The 20,514-nt window shown below is 37.2% G+C and overlaps 1 protein-coding gene across 9 annotated transcripts; it reads left to right on the top strand.

The window, feature by feature from the left end:
• Window positions 1-381: 381 nt before the first annotated feature.
• On the top strand, window positions 382-20,244 carry LOC144656602 (uncharacterized). Of its 9 annotated transcripts, none has more exons than XM_078516844.1 (9): window positions 382-475; window positions 943-1,027; window positions 14,387-15,082; window positions 15,474-15,568; window positions 16,161-16,314; window positions 16,809-16,872; window positions 17,338-17,603; window positions 18,429-18,588; window positions 19,062-20,244. In XM_078516844.1, exons 3-9 carry the CDS (start codon window positions 14,405-14,407, stop codon window positions 19,247-19,249), a joined length of 1,605 nt encoding a protein of 534 aa, XP_078372970.1. In that variant the 5' UTR covers window positions 382-475; window positions 943-1,027; window positions 14,387-14,404; the 3' UTR covers window positions 19,250-20,244. The 9 variants fall into 9 exon arrangements, with proteins under 9 accessions (XP_078372970.1, XP_078372975.1, XP_078372972.1 ...); XM_078516841.1 differs by lacking the exons at window positions 382-475; window positions 943-1,027 and adding exons at window positions 5,876-5,893; window positions 11,010-11,052; XM_078516842.1 differs by lacking the exons at window positions 382-475; window positions 943-1,027 and adding exons at window positions 5,888-5,893; window positions 11,015-11,052.
• Window positions 20,245-20,514: the final 270 nt, after the last annotated feature.

Below are 20,514 nucleotides of genomic sequence, written 5' to 3'. Positions count from 1 at the left end.
GAGGCCATTGTTAGAGTATTTATTTCAGGCAAATATGTTTAGAATTTATTCACGGGCATGTATCAGTTTTAATTCTGTCAATTCTAAATGCGATCCAGAAAAGACCGGCCAGTTTTCCACTTATTGATCAATCAGTAAGAAATTGTAAAATTCTAAAGCGTACGATGACAAAATTTAGCGAAAAAGAAAACAGCAATTAACCTACCGCCGTGTGGCAATAAAAATAGTAGATTGCCGTAGAACAACATCAAAAGCCCCCGATATATTTGTTGCTATACTTGGATACTGGTAATATCCTATCGTTAATTAAATCTTCTTCAGCTGTGTTTGTTCTCTCCCCAAGCGATATATATGTAAATATGCACATCATGACTTAGCAAGAAAAGTAGCAGATCGCTTTTCGCTAGGTTTCCGCTGCGTCCGAGAAAGATTTCTCTTTTGGTGGCTGCGTTTGCGCATCGTGAGAAATTAACAGGTAGGTTAAATCTAAATGTAGGTAGTTTTGCTTTTTATATGAGCAAAAACAATGCGACATATTCACAGCGAAAAACGATGTAGCAGGTCTTGGGTGCGAACAACTGATTTCAATGCAAAGGCGTTCATACCAATATGTTTGCTAATTCTGACATAAGGAAATTAGTATTTTTGAAGGAAAAAAGGCTGAATAGTTTCGGTTTAGTTCTCATATTTTGATCACCCCAACGTTAAAGCCATGGAGAATAAACAATTATAATATAGCTGGGAAGACAAAACAAAGATATTGTATTTCGTTCATATTCTTGTAATCAATTAGGCAAGTGGCTTGTGTAAAATTAAACAATTATCCACAAAAATTATTTTGCGTCCCGCAAGCGTGAAGCCGACCGTTACAGGCACTGTTAGGCCAAGAATCGTGCTCGGTGATCGAAAGCAGCTTACGTTCTTCGCCTGAATTTGTCTCAGGAACTCTTTTCATCCGTGCAACCCAAAGAATATTTTTCAAGACGTCAGGCTCTTTAAGTGCCCGTGATTTCGCCTGAAAGTGCAGGTGAGTTTGTAGTAAATCGTTCAGGTAACGTATACTATTGTTCTATTATTTCGGGAACAAATTGATAAGAACCAAAAGAAACGATTTTTTGTCTCGTTCAATTATCTCCACCTAAATCTGCGAGAATCTCTAAACTACCTTATTACGTAAGTCGGGAAATGAATGCCTTAAAAAGCGAATTTACAATCTTTAAAGATTGTTCAAAACAAATTAGTTGGTTATGCTTTATCGGGAATCAAGTATAATAGACGGTATTTCTACTTATGAATCTTTCGACGCTGTAAACGAAAGTCGCTATGACCGCTGTGTATTTAAGGCCGGTGACTTTTCCACTTTAATTTACGAGCGTGATTATTCACAATAAATATTTCATCTTGTAATATTAAAGCTAGGTCCTTTGTTTTACAGTATCAAAAATGTGCGGGAAAAAAATGCTGGGCTAAAGTATATAGCCGAGTTTCGGACAAATTATGTTTACAGAGCGTAAACGATTTCTGTCAAAATTGTGTAATCTGCAACAGCTGATAACATGGACAAAAATTACCGGATCACTTATTGAAGTAAACTCAAATTACGTGTTCCTGTCCGGATTTTAATTATTGGCAATTTAATACGAAAAATAAAAGTGTAGACGCCACGCTGTTTGCTTTGGGTAAGCGAATTAATTATAATGCTGAAAAGTGCTTGATTTACCGCGTGTTTCTTTTTTCCTTGCTCTGTCGCGGTTTGCGACCACCAGAAAATTTCAGCGTTATCCTGCTGATTTGGCGAGCTTACTGCTTATTAGTTGTTAAAAAGTCTTTGTTTTTATTATTGTAAATTAAAAATGCAATAATATAATATTTAGTGGTCAAACTACCTAGCGGGTGAAGGGCTTGGTTTTTCATAACGATATTCACGGGATAAATCGCTATCATGTGGATAAGTGTTAACAAAATCAATTACTTAACCAGACGTTGTCCACTAAAAGTGTTTTTTTTTTATCGATAACGTTACCCACCCTTTGAACAAGCCAAACCTGAGATTTTGATTTCACAGACAAATTAATGTAGCTAAAAACAAAGACGAAAGTAATTGAGAAGGTTATAAAAATACGCCCGATGTTTCGATTGTAAGGAGGGGAAAAGCAAAATTGTTTACTTTTCTAACACTTTGGTCAATGATTGTTATACATCCCTGTACCATCACGCCACTAATCTGAATAACAACAGGATAAAATTTGAGCTTAAACGTCCGGTCCGTACGAGTGGAGAGCTGAACAGTCTATGCGTTTACTGTGATACGGAAGTGAGGTATGATAGAGTGCATGGTTTTGGCCTTTTTTCGTGCGTTGTCAGTTGGAAGAAGAAAAATCGGTCATTTGGCATAAGGTCAGTTAATTATAAGCATGGTAAGATCACACTATCTCTCAGATACAGTTTCGGGCCATCCCAAGAGTAGTTTCCATTGTCAGTTAAGTGATCACACCTACTACCGTTGGGGATCAAAACCCAACCCCTCCTCGACCTCTTTGGGTTTTGCATTGCTTTATAAGAATACCAATATTGTTCCCTACAAGTTGAGATTAGTTGAATTCCACATCTTAATTATTTGCAAACTTATAAAATTTATCCGCCTACCCTCACTTTACTGTCTCTATCTCGTGCAAGGTTTGACAAAAAAATGATTCGTCCCCCAAAAATCTTTAGCGTTTACTTACTTTCTGATGATAATCTGACCACAAGTAAAGAAGGATATTGTCTTGATGATCATGACCATGGGTTCGATTCCCGTCGGGGACTCAGATTTTTTCTTTGTCCCACGCTCGTGTCATGTTGAATAATTTCTTCACTAGTTATCACCGAGCTTGAAATTTACCATCTTTATTATTTACTACACATTTGATGATTTCGACATTGCTGATCCTAGCAGTATGCAGGACGCGTGTCACATATCAACCTAGTAAATGGCCCAGCTCAACAGCGAGTCTCTCGTAGCTCAGTTGGTTAGAGCGCCCAACCGGTATCTGGGAGGCCATAGGTTCGATTCCCGTCGGGGACTCAGATTATTTCTTTGTCCCACGCTCGTGTCATGTTGAATAATTTCTTCATTAGTTATCTCCGAGCTTGAAATTTACCATCTCTTTTATTTACTATATTGTCTTGATGTAACACCAAATTCAGTAAAGAACATGATTCCGATTTCGAGTATTAAAAAGGCGCGCTAATTGGCGGATAGTAGCCTTATTCCAACGTCGAGAGCCTGAAACTCTCATGCGCTCGGCGTTTAATCAAATATGAAGTTGTTAAGTTTTTCTTTAGAGCCGTCGTCGACATGTTACTCTCGTTTGTGTCATGTATTAGACAGCGGTTTGTTATGCATGTGCAGTAAATGTCGGGACCCTGTTCTTGTTATGGGCCGCTATGTTGAAATGTAGTTGTGTGTGGCGTGTGCTTGTATCCGGCTAAATCGGGCCTTTTAGAAGCTATCTGAAGGTTTCCGGGTATTTAACAGTTTGACCCCGAGTTTTTTTGAGAATTTTTAAAATCAAAGATTTTACGGCATGCTCTGCATTTTCAAGTTTGTCACCGCAGTGTTACATTTAATTAAGGCTATTTATAATTTTGGCAAACGGTCACTTTTAAAATTGTATGTTGAAGCATACGAAACGTTAAGTTTTTAATTCACGGCATGCGTAGTTTCGCCACGTTTGTCACCGCAGTGTGCATTTTATTCCCGTCCTGAAGTTGAAATTGTCAAAAAATATAAAAGTGTTTACGAAATAAAAAACTCCTTGGCGACTGTACCTCGACGAATGTTCCGTAATGGACGCCAAATAAAATAAAAAAAGTAACATAAAATTCATGAAAGTGGACATTTTATCCTTGTTCTCGCAACAATAAATTTTTTGCGAGCTTTTAGCTGTCTAAATCAGATTTTAAAAAAGCACATTGTAAAAAAGACTCGCTTGCCAGCATAGCCTCATTTCCTCGCTCCCGACCCCTCCCTCTGATCATCTTGCTTTTGCATAAATTTATAAAACCCTAGAAGAAAGGGAGAGGGGACGTTTGATTCAGGAAGTGCCTAAGTAGCTATTAGGCTAATGCCAGTCTTACAATAAGCAGATTTTACCACGTGATAGGTAAAATACATTCATTATGATCTGAGTTGACCTGGGTAGAGTGTGTTTGCATCAATGTTAGTTTAATTCATATTTTTTTTTATTTAGACATCAAGGAAAGCAAACTATCAGTTATGTAATTACTGTACACATAAGTAACTATAAAGCTTTATTTTAGCATGGCAGCTTAATTAGTATACCTTTTCATCCGTGTTTGACGTGCCCTGACTAAAATTTACAGGAAGGAATACACTCTTTCATCCCTTAATCACAATGTTAAGCTTTTTGTCTATATCAATATATTGGAAATTAAAATAATATTCTAGTTTGTTCTGGCACAAATTGTTTTTACTTTTTGTAATTTACAATGTGTATTTTAAGAAAGTTGGGATTTATCTGTATAAAGCCCTCATGACTATTAATGATGGATTTATACAGATAATTTCCTCATTAATAATAACATGCTTATACGTCCATTCTAATTCAAGTCACGGCTTCACTCTTACCTAAGATGTTAGAAATCAGTCCCCGGAAATTTAGGTTTAAAGTATTTATGTGTGAACATCTGTGCAAAAATGAAGGTTCTTATAAAACAACACACTTAAAAATGTGTCAATTTCTTAGCGAACAAAAAACTATAACAATTAAGTTAAGAGGAAATTCCTGCAGAAATACTTCAATGCCCACGCATTTCGAGCAGAGAATATGGAATCCACAATTACTTAAAACATACATAAAATATTAGTTATTGTCTGTTCTGTGCAAACGCATTATATGCGAGCATAAAAACCCTGTCAATTTTGTAAATCATACATGTATCGCAATGTATCAGTTACACGGACAGGTAGTTATCGTCGGATTTAACTATAAACGGAAACATCCTTTATAAAGGAAGCGAGACATTGACCCAAAAAGGTCACCATGAATAAAATAAATGAAATAATGTTGGGAGCGACTTTCCAAATTATTTTAAGTGACCAACAGTAAATATTATGCTCAAAAGTATAATAGATCCAAAATTGTCACTTGAACAATTTATTGAATTAGGACTTTACAAAGATAGAACCATTACATTTCTCAAAACTAAGTCAAAACAACATTTCGGATTTTAAGAGCTTGTTAGTTTATCTTTGTACATTTTACAGTAGCAAATGTTTTTCTTTGCTTACATGCTTTTCATCTGGCTTTATTGTTTAATTACAATTTTTCAATTATATACTGCGGAAATTTGCTTGAATTAATAATGGTGTTTATCTTTATTGTAAAAATATCATAGGCCGGAACGATGACAATCTCGTTTCTGACAAATTATTTGTCTAACCATGCTTATCTTATGAAAGGTACATTAAGTAAACTTGTAGTTTTGCACATGTTTTGACTCCCGCCCGTGTCTGGGGGATAAAATACGTATAAAATGGTCCAAGTTTTGGGTTTGCCCTTTTAAAAACTAACAAAAAAGCAGGTTGAAAACATACAGTTTAATTATCTGTTATTTTCTCGAACAAACTTCAAACGAATTCACACCTTAAATAGGATCACTGTGATCTTCCTAAGATACAATATCTTCAAAGTCTGGTCTGTTATTTCATTTTTGTATTATTAATATTTAACGAAATTTTTTGAGACCGTCAAAATAATTTAGAAAACATACCTAGGAGGTGATTATTCAACTGCTATTAAAAAGCAGCCTAGACAGATTATCGACACAGTCGTTGCACAAAGCCGTGTTCGCTGTTGGAAGCAGTTCAAGATCTGTAGAATTCAAGGTAGGGAACATTATACGGCAGGAAATCCTTTTCTTCGCATGCATATTGCATTTTTGTTGTTGCAGACACCATAGTGACTTAATACGCCATGCTAAATTTCGTTTCATAGTTGGATATAATACATAAAATTATTTCTCGTCAAGAATAAACAAACTGCAGGCTTCCGTTTAAAGTGTCACACATGTGAAATTAAAATAAGTCGGTTTTTTAAGTTTATAAATCTCTTTACGTGCGTAAAATCTTCGACTGTCACAAAGATTTTTTGAGTACAGTGATATTCGCAATCGCTCTGCTGTGGAGGGTTAAATTTAATCTTGTCAGCATAGACGATGAAGTCGAAGCGTTTTCTTTGATGTAGGATTAACGTTTCAATACACTTTTCCAAGGGCGAAGTAAAGCGCGCTACAGTTGGCACAACTAATCCAAAAAAACGCCAACTTACTCAACAAATTTACCGTAAAGTCAGGCAGCGACGAACAAAAAAAAAATGAATTAAATAAATTGTAATCCCGCTAAGATTTAGAAGCAATTCAACGAGATAGGAAATATTTCAGTCGGATTCCTAAATTAAATGCATTCGAATTCGGAGGCGCGGGTAAGGGCGGATGCAAGGGAACGTAGAAAGCATTTCAAGTACAAAAGCTTGAGGTGAAGTTGTTGCGATTTGGTATAAGTTGATTATGAAGACAGCTATCTCAAACCCAAAGCTAAGGACACGATAGAGATCCAACAGCGGTTCGATCAGGCAACACGTGAACTTTACTGCTATCATACTGAGATCTCGCGCTGGGTTTGGCTTTCAGGGGAAATTTTAGCACTGAAATTAGGCATTAAATATTATGTTAAAGGAGAAATCCCTTTCATGTTCAATACCAAATTCAACAAACAAACAAACAAACAAACAAACAAACAAACTAGACTTGCACCAAGTCGCCCTCTATTGGCGAGCGAAGCGAGCCGAAAAGCGTCACGAAGGGACGACCGGTAGTGACGAAGTCGCGCGTCGAAGGACTTCTCAAGTACATTAAGGCCTGGTTCTCAGACCTTTTTCATATTTTCTGACAACTTTTAGAAATCACATTTCGGTGCGCGGTAATGTAAATAAAAAATGCTCAAATGATTAGATAATCAAACAAGGAATTTTAGTAGATTTTGGTCACGTGATTGACCACGCCCTAATCGAGAAAACATTGTAACGATTCCCACACTTGTCGCACTAAAGATAAGCGACCAAAAGGGTGGTCGCTCGTGAATTAACTGGACAAAAGTATTTCATATCTTTGACTAGTGCCAGTCCCTCTCAATATTTATAATCTACTAACAAGACATTTAAAGTTTTCTCCCGGCGTTTGAAAGTAAGTACTAGTAGCCAACTCTGATAAGTTGGCTCTTCCTTTTCTCTAATAGTGGGAATTTCTTTTTGTGAATTGTCACGCAATCATGCGTAGTTAGTCACGTGATTGAAATATGATATGCATTACACAAAAAATGTGGATGGTTTTTGGTCGTGATTAACTTTAAATTTCAATTTTACAGATAGCTCTTATTGCTTTTAGTAAAGACCACCCCTCTCAAATATGACGAGAACCAGGCCTTAATCTACTTGAGTTTGAGAAAGTCTACAAACAAACGTGAGTTCAGCTATCAAAAAGCAAATATTGCTTACACAAAAGATTTGGCATAACTAAATAGCCAAGTTTGTCTTCCTCTAATTCAAAGCACTAGAAAATCCATTTGCTACTCTAACAAGCTAAAAGCCTCTGTTTTTGTAAACCATACTGCATTAACAGTCACTATTCCTACATTCAAATAAGCTTATGCAAATTTCATTCTTAATCTGATTACGTTTTCTGGCCTTAACATTATTAGTTAGACTAAATGAAGGAACCTATATCCTGCATTAATGTGTAAATATGAAAAATCACCTGATTGCATATATTTTATGAAGAATGCAATTGGTTTAAAGGTTGATCCTAATTCAGGGAGCACTTAAAATAAAACACTTTTTCCCGTTGAAAATCTTGGTAAATACCAAACTTGTCTTGTAATACTAACTCCAGCAGCCCCAAATAACTTCAACCATATCGTGCATTGATATAAATAGATATGCATTGAGATGGCGCTTTAACAAACTCAATATATTTCCCCTTATAACACAGGTAGCCCAAGCTCGACATACGAGTTTCTGTTGCATGTTATTAAGAAACACTCGAAATACAATGATTTGTACGAGGAGAACAAATGTATTAAAAAAATCCCTGAAAATATCAACATAATAAAAAACATTAACAACTTAATAAAAAGCATCTTACCTCGTTTGAGTCGTTTATCTTTGGGGGGAGGTTTCTGGTTCGATTTGCTACCCTTTAGGCAGTTTCTAGTTCCTCGACTCTGCCTTGAATAGAGAGAGCAAAGCAGAGGAACTAAAACCTGGAAAGCCATATAGACAGCAAAGCAGAGGAACTAATAACTGCCCAAATGGCAGCAAAAAAAATATATAACTCACCACCACTCGTCGATATTTTCAGGGTTTTTTAATACAACCTTTCTCCTAATAAAAATCCTTGTATTTCGAGTGTTGCGTAATAACATACAACAGATACTCATATATCGAACTTGCTACCTGTGCTTGTAATCATCAGCAACAAGGATAAGGATAAAACGTAGTCGATTTATGAACTGCGTCCGACAGTAGTGACATGAAGTTTAGCAACACGACGGGTGTAGCATGGCTGAGAAAGGCATTTGGCTGTGGACAAAAATAATACGCTGTAATTTTAGATCAAAGTTATCGCGTTATTCAATCTGCAAGTTTATCTTCGTGTTGTAGGGGTGAGAAACAATCAGAAACAGGAAATTATACGAGCAGTCTCCCTCGTTTCTTCAGAACCCGATTGTGAGCAGAATTTCAGTTATTATTATTATGGTTATAATAAAAACATCGTTGCTTCGTTGAATGGGATCGGATATCTCGCGGCAGTGCTTTGCTTGGCAGAAATACCAAGTGTTCGGTGCCTTATGTAATACTCAACTTACTACAATTGATGAGGAGGGTGGATAACTTATGTAGGCAGTGACTAGATTAGCTCTTCGTAAACATTGGTGAACACAAATTCTTTAAACATGCAGTCACATTACAATACATTACGCTGAGACACCCTTGCAGTTGTACCTTTCCCACAGGAGTGCGACACGCAGACTCAACAATTGGCCATCGTTCTCTCTCTTATTTTTAAGGATGCTTTGCAAATCACGTCTTATGGTTTTGCTCATCACATCTGGACTGTGTGCGTGTTTTAGTATATCTTTTCAGAATGACATTTTGAAGATCTTGACTTATTCCTACCAATACAAACGTTCTGTGTTTCGTTCTCTCTCCTATCAATTTGCAGCATGCAAATTAGCACTTACGTTTTCCAGATATTTTAGATGAAGTTTACGATTTGCGACTGCTTTAAAAATTATACACTTAATGACTCGTCCCTCGGGAAACCAGTTAATTTTGTTTCCCTTGAATCTCAACGAACAACGAAGACTTCGAAAAACGGCGGTCGTCGGTCAACATACATGGGCAATATTACACTGTTATTACTATTTTCCCCAGTTTTCAAAGTAAAAAGTGGGCATTGGAACAAAGTGCACTTTTTTTCTGCTGATTAAAAACCGCATCACAATTCGCCATAACACCAGTACAGTCTAGAAGTTTCTATTTTGGTGTTAATCAATACTTCGGTGAATTTTTTATCTCTTAGATCTAGAGGGCCATATTAATTAACCAAATTCTTGCAATCAGCCTTCTAAATGACCTGATCATTGGCATAGCTATGAAGAGTTTCTTGTGATTGGACATTTCATGTCGATAAACGATTTTTAAACCATCTCTAGAAAATTTCAGATAAGCAATTATCTGAACACATTTATTAATCTTACAGTATACATGCATATTTTAAAACATTTAAAGCGCAATTTGAGACTTCGCTAATTGAGATACCTGTTAGTTAAAGTGCTTCCCTCAGGGCAGACCTAACAAAATCTTTATTTTATTGAAATAAAATTCTAAAAAACTGTAAAAATCATGATCTCTCATTTAGCCCCTCACGATATGTTTCAACACGTTTAACGTTCCAGTTTAGATTTGCTAAATCGTTTTAGTTTTAACTTAATACAGCAAACTGACTCAAATTTCAGGGTGTGTTTTCTTAAAAAAAAAAGCTTGCGAGCACATCAGCAAAAATTAAATTATTTACGAAAGTTTTCCGTCCTTTCCCAAATTAAAGTCTTAATGTTGGGAGTCACCAGCAATGTCAGTCTGGGCTATTTTAAGTAGTTTTTGGCTAGTGCATTATTAACTGTAAAAATCATGATCTCTCATTTAGCCCCTCACGATATTTTTCAACACCTTTAACGTTCCAGTTTAGATTTGCTGAATCGTTTTAGTTTTAACTTAATACTGCAAACTGACTCAAATTTCAGGGTGTGTTTTCTTAACAAAAAAAGCTTGCGAGCACATCAGCAAAAATTAAATTATTTACGAAAGTTTTCCGTCTTTTCCCATGCTAGTGCATTATTAACTGTGGCTAGATAGAGAAAAAATGTCTCAAAGAATATTAAAAGGTGTATAAATGGAGATTGTCGGTATATTACGAACGGGAACAAAGCGTTAATTACAAAAGCCCTCAGACATATAGACGTCCAGAAATAAATAGGTAAATAAAGAACTAAATACAAAGACGAAAAAAGGGTAAAATCAACAGCTTTTTGTAGCCGTGGCTTCTAAACAGTTATTTAACGGCCACGCGATTTTAAATTTTACTGATGTGCTTAATTGGTTTTCGAGTAGCTTTTGTTTACATATCGCCGAATCTGTAACCCGCCCCTTTATAGATATCACAAATTTTCAGTTTTTAAAAACTTATTGTAAACATCGCATAATTCACTTTTAAGTGAAGATATGTCTAATAAACGTTTATTAATATTGCATGGAATGCATGCAAAGTTGTGAGGATAATAAATGTACCGCATTTGATACTTTAACATCATTTGAGTTCAAGCCTCGGAAACAATTAAACGAAGGCAGAAGTAAAGCGAATATTTGAAGGGAGTCTCCTCATTTCAGAGCAGGCTGTCGACGGCGGAAGATCTCAGAATTAACAGAGGTGGTAAGGTTCTGTATTTATCTTACGTTTGAGCACTTAGCGCGGCAAATGGCCGCGCTGTATACGCCATTCTAAATAACAAAGATTTTAAAGGTCGGTAGACTTTGAACAACAGCAAATCGAAAACAGTGTCATTTCATGTATTGGTGAAGATATTAGTCTAAAAAAGCTAACATGAACAAACTGAACATGGAACTTTTCTTCGTAGTAAAATTACCCTTAAAGGACGCGGATTTGCACATAGCTTGATAAAGCGAAGCATCATGAGCACGGCATGGGATCTTGTAAGATTTCAGAAAACGTTAATAATCTAGAAGCGTTTTGAAGCATATTTATTATTTAACGGTACTCGAACCTGCAGCTGACTCCGCAACTTCAAACTCTGCCGAATTTTTCCTGCAGCATTGTCAGTTTCAAAATGTTTCGTTCAGATTGACCTTGAAATTCGCTTTTGTCAGCCGTAGGTTTCAATTTGGTTCAACTGTTCGACACAACGGGCTCTTTCTGATGTCAAAATCAATCCTTTGAAATGTTCCCATTTTGAAATCCAAAACGATCATATTGACAAATTGAAAATATCAAACAGCACAGCGTGTTACGAGGAAATTAAAAGAAGTCGCTGTGAAACGCCTTCAAATTTAACATTTTGAATTTGTACTAATTTTGCAAGATATATTTAACTGTTTCCAAGTTAAATAAAATGTTTAACAGCGCTAATATTTCGTGTGCACGATATTTTGATCTTTTTTTGAAACTAAGAACAAAGAAATTATTTTTAACAACTGAATTTCTATGCCGCTATTAATGGATCAGAAACCGTTTCTTTTCTCGTATAATTAAACTGTTTTTAGGATCGATCGCAAAAACCTTAAATAAGTAAAAAAGCTGCACCTTCAAAAACATAAGTTATGGGCATTGTGGGAGCAAAAAAATACGAGGAAGACAGTAACCACCTAAAGTACCCGAAGCAGAATGCATTTAGTAAATAACTCTTCGGGCCACCATGAACTCAAAATATCCATTGAAAACCGCAACTAAAAAAGTTTAAGCTACATCTGTAAAGTTTAATCAATTTCTCGTCAAGTTTACTCCAGCTTTACTGCGGTCAATTACTGTGGAATCAAGAAAACGTTTGTTGTGTCGATCGAATTTAATTCCACATGGTGTCAATGGCGACTGTCGGTCTTTGCCATCCGAAAGAAAATAAAATATTGATCAACAAGTCGCATTAATTTAAGAATTACACCAAGATTTTCACGTATTTGGATGAAAAACTGACCATTTTTGGAAAGGTACCGCGCAATAACAAATTTTTCAGCATAGTGGTCTTCAATTCTCATGATCAATTATCAATCGAATGGCTTTTATGTTACTTAGAACCGGTACCAATGCCCTTAGGCTTAGCGGATTAATGAATTTGCATAGAAAGAAGCAGTTTGACATATTCAGTACTTCGTCTGTAATAGAGCAAAACACACCAATTTGTTTAGAATAACGACCTGGCGAGTACTGATAGACGATTTCGACTAACAATGTCTCGAAACCACCAGCTTTTCTAAGGGATATATAACAATCACTTTTTCCTTTTCAAAACAGGAGAGATTCATTATCAATTAACAGGTCTTGAATACCATTTCTTAATATTTTCTACATTAGCGCGCGACTTTCTCCCAAATTAATGGTCGATAGTTTTTTTTCCAACGAATCATAAGGCGAGAATTGAAGCTAATAAATCTTTTAAGAAAAAGGTGTAACTGGGCCTGTTTGTGACGTGCAGTTGTTATGGTTTGCACTAAAAGATATTAAAATGGTCAACTAACAGGATAGACTGAAGTGCTGTTGGAACAAAACGAAAAATAAACAGCCTAATATTTCAAAATGGAAATGAAGAAAACCAGCTTTAAACATGTTAATACATAAATTATGTGGAAAACTACAGTTAAAAATGTCAATACCCAGTTCCCTCTATAACACGCGTCCGCGATTCCCTGTAGGCGTGTCTTATTCGCGATAGCGGCCGCCATGTTTGTTTTCCCTTTATAATGCAAACTAGGCATGTGATTTCTGACGAGGCAAACGGGCTTCAATTTTAGCAGGTTTCATATTATGTCTGATTATTTTCATAACAAGCTTAAGTTTTAGTATTGTTGTAAAAAATATTCTAGTTTTACGCAATTTCGGCGTTTTCATAAAACACCATTTTAAATAATGGTTCATCCTTTTTACGCTGCTCTCGTTTGAGTTTAACCACGACGTCGATTTTTCCTACCTCCATTGCCGCCATGTTGACTTTGTTACCATGTCTTCTTGTTTCCAGGCTCCACGAATATTATGCTGAGATACCGGGCGCTTCTAGTTCCAGACTCCTTATCCCCCTTTTTTTTAATTCCGAGCGACTGACCCAAAATCAGAAAACACATACGAAGATAAACGAAAAAAAGAGGGGATGACCTAACTCTTTATCAGTTCGTTCAAAGTATCTTTTCTAGACTGAATTAAATGATTTTTTTCCGCTTAACTACGGTCGCCACGCGAATGGTATGCACTGTCTTCACATGTGACACTTTAACACTTAGTGTGACAATTGAAAAAAAACAATTTACATCTGAAAACAGCAACAAAAACCAGAACTGAGATTTTCAATATCGAGTACATACTCATAATTTGTTTAAAGATCAATTTGTATATTTGCTTGATGAAATACTGTATTCGCACACGCTTATGACAGGTATCGAAAATCCTGCCACAAATTTAATCCAATAATTTATGGTGACAAGAAGAATGAACACGGTAACTGAAAAAAAAAAACTACAAATATAGGAATGAACTTAAAACAACTTGTTGCAACCGACACTAAAAATACGAGAAAACGACAAAGCGAAATATAAGAGAAAAATAACAACACGAATGTGACGACCCAAAACCCCAAAAAACGAAGTTGTTTATCTGGAGCAACAAGTCGCGGCTTACGAACAGATACTCTAAACCCAACGAACGAAATAAATAACAAGCGAACCGAATATATTCAATATGCAAATAAATATAACAGGTACAAAAACGGCTACTAAACAAAGGGAACTAATTGCACCAAAAATATGAATTTTTACACGGAACTATGAATTAAGATCTGGTGCCAACAAACACCTTTAATTTTTACCTTACTGGTTAATAAACGCGGCAGTAGTTGCATTCACACGACTGAAGGTAGTTATGGTCGGAGGAAATAATCATCATTATTCGTAACAACTCGAAAAACCTTGTGCTAAAATTGCAGTATTAACAAACTAAAGGTTTCCTTTTTAAAATCTAACATCCAAATTGCTTTTATTCGTTGCAGATCCGTAAGGAATCTAACATGAATCTGTTCCGCCTGGTAATTTCTGCCGTTTTCCTCTTGGTGCAGCCTTTTCTCGTGCAAAGCGTCTTCCTTCCATGGGCAAGAAGCAAGAACGACACCGCAGATGGCTTTCGCATTTCAAAAACACTCATTGATTTAAACAAGCAATATGCAAAATTTGGAAGCAAGGAACTTCAACGTCTAAAGAACATGACCAGGCGAACATCTTTGGACGAGAGATGTTTTGGTGCGGAAAATCTGCCAATATCTCTCTCTTTCCACAAGAATCACCCGTACGCGTTTTTTAATTACGATCCCAAAGGTCTGCACATCCGTGGAATGTTTCCTTCTCTTCTAGCAGAGATTCTTAATTACTGCTGCCCAGGAGGCGCGGACAAAGTCAAGTTCGCCAAATTGTTACGCTCACCACTCGAGGCGGAAGATCATTTCCTGAGTGATAGGGTTAACGAGTATGATTTCACTTTCCCGATTCACGCGCCCGCGGGAACCCGATCGTTTCGGGACCACCCGTTCATCCCGCTAGTGCGGGTGCCCAGTGTGGTGCTCTTGGTTTATGATGGAAACGAAAGAACAACCAAGACTACTGCCATCGCCTCGACCATTCTGAAGGCCTGGCCCATAATGGTGTTTATTTTACTCACAGCAACTTTTTCTGGTATCATTATTTGGTTCTTGGTAAGCAACATGATTTTCATAATAACTGTAAGCTGAGCAAAAAAGGGACTCTTTAAGGACTTTAAGCGCGCTTCTTCCATCCCTCGTAAAAATAAAGTTACGAAATTCACCTTGATCGAGCTCTGAAGAGATCCTTAAAGTTGCTGTTTAATTTCTTGATTATGAAGTCTAACAATACAATACAATAACCGTTTATTGTATTAAACATAGAGACATTTTTGTTTCAGCACTGAAAATCTTTATGCTCCCTGTAAGGAAATATCAGAAAGATAATTGGACCACGTGTGTTGATAGCATTTTCAGGTCTCTCATATCGAAATCAAAAGAAACCGCCCTTCTCCGCGACAAATTAAACTACAAACATAATAATTATATTTATTGTATTTTCCAGGATCATCGTCAAAATCCTCAAGAATTCCCTCAGTCGTTCATGAAAGGAGTCTGGGAAGGATTCTGGTGGGCACTTGTTACCATGACAACAGTTGGGTAGGTAACATTTAAATTCCAGTCTTGTCTACGGTTCTACGATTCATATGCTTTACTTGATATAACAGCATTAATGACACAGGGAGCCAGAGAATTTCACTTAGAACTGATCTGTCAATAACTGATACGTCTTACCTCTTTGAAATGCACTCTTGTGTATATTTTCCCCGTAATCAGCTCATTCTGAGACCCCAAATGCACTCATTGCGGAGTTCCAATGCCTCGAATCTCGACAAAACTCGTGCGATCGTTTTCAGCGCCATTATTTTGAAAAGTATCGACCGCTGACTATTGTGACCGCGGTGCTCCGTTTAACAAAGTCCAACTAAAGTACAACGGAGCGCCGCGGTCACAACAGTCAGCGGTCGATACTTTTCAAAATAATGGCGCTGAAAACAATCGCACGAGTTTTGTCGAAATTCGAGGCATTGGAACTCCGCAATGAGTGCATTTTGGGTCGCATAATGAGCTGATTACAGGGAAAATATACGCAATAGTGCATTTCAAAGAGGTAAGACGTATTTTATTGATCAGTTCTAACTGAACTCCTCTGTTCCCTGTCAGTGTTAATGACAGCCATATTTCTCAACAGCTATGGAGATCGCTCTCCCAAGTCCACTCTCGGCCGTGTGTTCTGCATTCTTTGGATCATCACCGGCCTTATTATAATATCCATCTTCATTGCCATGGTTACAGCCTCGCTTGCAGCCACGACCCACCCTTACTTTCCCATTCATGGATCACTGGTAAGTGAAAAGCATTTTACCGATCTCTCAGTATATTTTATTGAGTGATTTATTCAATGCTATCAACTGCAATCCACGGTACGCAAAAAGATGGCGACTGGTGCATTTACCCATTATTCTCAGCACAAAAAAAACTAAAAATGCCCATAAAAGTTGTAAAAACTTCAACTGAACAGTATTCAAAATAATGTTAGTACAGGGACAAATTTCGGAAAAATATGGCTTTTTATGTTTCTATTGTCTGTGTTAGGTTCGCAAGGTATGTACAGCCGCCATCTTTTTTTCTTACGGTGGATTGATTCTAGGTGACTCTATGTCAAGAACGTCAGCAATTACTTGTTTCAGTGAAACTAACAAATGGTGTCCCAGTATACTAGCGTGCGACCTTGTTGACAAGGCCTTAATACAAAGCTATTTTCACCTGCCAAGCCGTGAACTGTACAAGGCAGCAGTTACAATGTTAACTTTATTGCACTACAATTTCTCAACTTCAGATTGGAGTAGTAAACGGCAGTGAAGAATACAAACTGGGAGTGCTGATGAATGCCGACATGAAAAGTAAGAAATTTTAAATATTAACAATTGCAATGCCCATTGATCTCAAGAAATACTTCATGAAAAATGTCTAAAAAAGAGTTCCAGAGCTTCTAGATTTCAAACTTTTCTGGAGGGCATACCCCCAGAACCCCCTATTAAGATCTTGCCTCGTCTATGACAAAGGTCTGCATGGTTACGGCCCTGGCAAGGTTGTTTAAGTTACGTTGTTCTAGCTTAACTCTGTTTTCAGGACGCAACTGCAAGTTATTTTCTCATTCAATGCAGTGAGATACGTATGTCGGTCACATAATTCTAAGCATGCTGCGTTTGTTGCATTTATACCGCCTCAAATTCGTACGTATTTTCAAATGTTTATCCATTGGTTTAGAGTGTTTTATGAAAACTTTTTTTCAAAACCACATAAACAGGAAATGGTAGGCAAAACATTCCATTGTTTTTCTTAACTTATGTTTCTTTTTTTTGCAGTCTTTTCCAAAATATATGAAATAACGGACGCTCTACTGAAATCAGAAATTGACGGTGCATTTGTGGATAGCTTCATTATTACAGCACACTTGAACCTTATTCAAGACCATCCAATCAGGATCGAGCGTACGATTGAGCACCCGGTGTTGTACGGCATGGTTTTGGCGGGAAATTCATCTCAGATGGCAAGTTGCGCCAGGCGTTATGTTGAAAACTACCCGCGAAGAGTCTTTCAGAAGATTGCTGATCATCTCAAGCCCCTTAAGGTACTTATCTAAAATCTGCTTCTTAGAAAACTATTGTACTGCTGAAACAATAAAACGCGAGGGCGAGAGCTAAGTTTTTCTTCCACAGGTAACATTTCCAGGATTACCCTTCACCCAATCAATCTTTAAATAGGGCAGGGAGGGTGGCCGGCCCTCTTGTGTCATCTGTTACGTCCCTACCCTAGATCGGGTAACTCGTATAGCTTTGTTTTGGTGACAAAAGGGAGATTACATCAAACCATATTATTAAGGGCGCGTTTTTTATTCACAATTGTGGAATGAGAATGGCCAGAATGTGAAATGCGCGCGTTTTTCTATTCTGCATTCCTATTTCGGAATGGACAGAACGCCATTGCACACACTCTGTCCCCAGGACAAAATGTTGCGAATGAAATTCCACGATGGCAGACGGCATAGCTCGTGATGTGAGGGATGTGTCTCCTGTCCTTTGTGAATAGGGTGCAAGAACATTCGGCAAATCCATTACGGTATACATACTTTCTTTCTCTTTTTTATTAAGTAGAAATATTGCTTCAATAATGGCTGCAATGGCAGCCTCTTCGTCTGTCACCATTTTTGTTACGCAATGTTTACTCGTGTCAGGAGCGCGCATATCATCTTGATTACATGAACGTTTTTTAATGCAGGCAATCCGAATTATTCCTAACATTCCGTACCAACAATTCTTATTCCAGAAATGTGGGTAAAAACGCGCCCTAAGGTTAGAACAACAGCTAGTACTGACAAACACAAACTTTCTCCCATCTCGAGAATCACGCGTTCGTAAGCCTATAATGATCCTTATAATGTTGTGTTTGTTTTCAGAATCCATCTGATTCTATCAGTCAAGAGGTAAAAGCAGCGGAGGGATTATTTTACGAAGAAGGCGCCTTCAAGCTGATTGTGTATTGCGGTGTCGCCATTCTGGGAGTGCTCGTCATTTGTGGATTGATTTACGAGTATCTTGTCAAGAAATATTTGCACCGTAAGTTAGGCTTAAATTATCAGCTGTTAAAGGCGATTGGGGTTAAGCTGGTAGCGGGGAAAACAAACTTTGATAAACTTAATTTAATCACGGTAAAAACAGCAGTAAAAAATGTTATACTTATCTATTTTACTGTTTTACGTGTTTGCCGTGTGGGTGCCCGTTTGGGAAACATACCCTTTGCATGTCATCCTCGGAGACCCAGGGGCAGTTAGTGGGGCCAGGGAAACGCGAAAATGCGGGTAGAAAATAGCGCGAAACTGCGAGGAAAAAAATCAGCATATAAAAGTTGTATTGACTGAAAGTAGGGCTTTCCACAAGTTGCTCGGCAACTTTTTGCCAACTTTTTCTCCTTCAAGCAACTTGTTGTATACACTGCACATGAGATTATTTTCTTTTAAGAAAATAAAAAAAGGTTAAAAAAGGTTAATAAGGATTTTTTATGATATTTTTTATTATTACTTTTTTTACAGCGAAACGATTGAGGGAAGAAGCAAATTACCAGAATGTTGAGTTAGTGAAACAAACAAGCACTGATGGCCAAGCCGGTAGTTCTGCAACCGAGGGAGACCTGGAAGAACTCCTGCAGGATTACAAGACATTCCATGACACGTGGGTTGAGAAGTGCAAGAGGCTTCATGGGAAACCGTACGGTTGCTAAGTAACCCGGCCAAGGATTTTGCTCGTATACTAGTACATATAACACAGAAATAGTAATAGAAAACATCATCGGCGACTGTATCGACAGTATAATATCAGAGATTTTTGCGACTAAGGCTGAGAAAGCTTGGCAATCAGTAATTACGTAGTCTTTGTCGCGTTAAAAAACTGGTATCAGTCCGTCACGGTGGACTATCTTTACAAGGATTCGAAAGGATTATAAAATCAAGTGAAAACACTAGGGTATATGGCATTTAACCGCCAACTGTGCTAACGTACGGACCAAGAACAGAACGATATAACAAAATGGCGTTTGCGAAGTGTGGTTTTCTTTTGCAATTGTAAAATTGGTCTCTACTTGCAGAAACATGTTAACAGTAGCAAATAGGCCATGTCCGTAAATAGATTTATGTCTTTCCGTTTGAAGAGATTTGCCGCATTAGTCTCCGTGGTATGCCAGTTCCAATTCAATACGAAGAATACGAATACGTATCCCCCTCTACCCCCCCCCCCCTTCGGGCCTGCCCGACCCCGTGACTTCATTGTTAATTTTCTCTCTATAAGTTACGGCCAGTAAATTAAGACAGTTAATCCATGATTTAGTTTCCAACTTAATTAAAAAAAACATGTGTTTCCATGAGGCTTTTGAATCAGCTTAACACTGGCCTGGTGGCTCTTAAGTTTGGGATAAAAGCCATCCATCATATAACGGGGTGGCATTTTACCTAAATGTAGATGTGGATCAGAAATCACAATCAAAAAATATTAAGTTCAGTAAGAGACGAATTGAACAACACGTTCTGTCATGTACCTGGTTATGTGGCAGAAAAAACATTTCACTCTGTTAAAATGTTGTTTAGTCACCTGCATTAAACTTCACATCTTTCATGTTTTTGAAAAAAAAAATTATCGTAGTGTAGTTTCCAATGTATAAACTTATATCTAAAACAAATAATAAAGGAAAGAATCCAACTGAAAATAAAGGATTAAAATAAATTGTGCTGCTGTGTTTTTTAAGCTAAGACGCTTCTACAGTAAATGTGGACTTGGGTCCTCTGAATTCGATGAATTAACACGACAACTTGGGCATAAATGACGCGATACATGCATGAACTTAACATCTACTCATCTACTAGATGATGATGATGATGATGATGATGATGATGATGATGATGATGATGATACGAGTTTACATCCGTGGCAACAACCTGCAATTTAAAATAAATTCACGAGTATAAACGAGAAACGAATTTGAACTTGATGTTG

Source organism: Oculina patagonica, chromosome 6, assembly GCF_052425735.1.
Source record: "Oculina patagonica isolate OP01 chromosome 6, crgOcupat, whole genome shotgun sequence".
Lineage (NCBI taxonomy): Eukaryota > Metazoa > Cnidaria > Anthozoa > Scleractinia > Oculinidae > Oculina > Oculina patagonica.
This window is presented reverse-complemented; position numbering and strand designations above follow the sequence as displayed.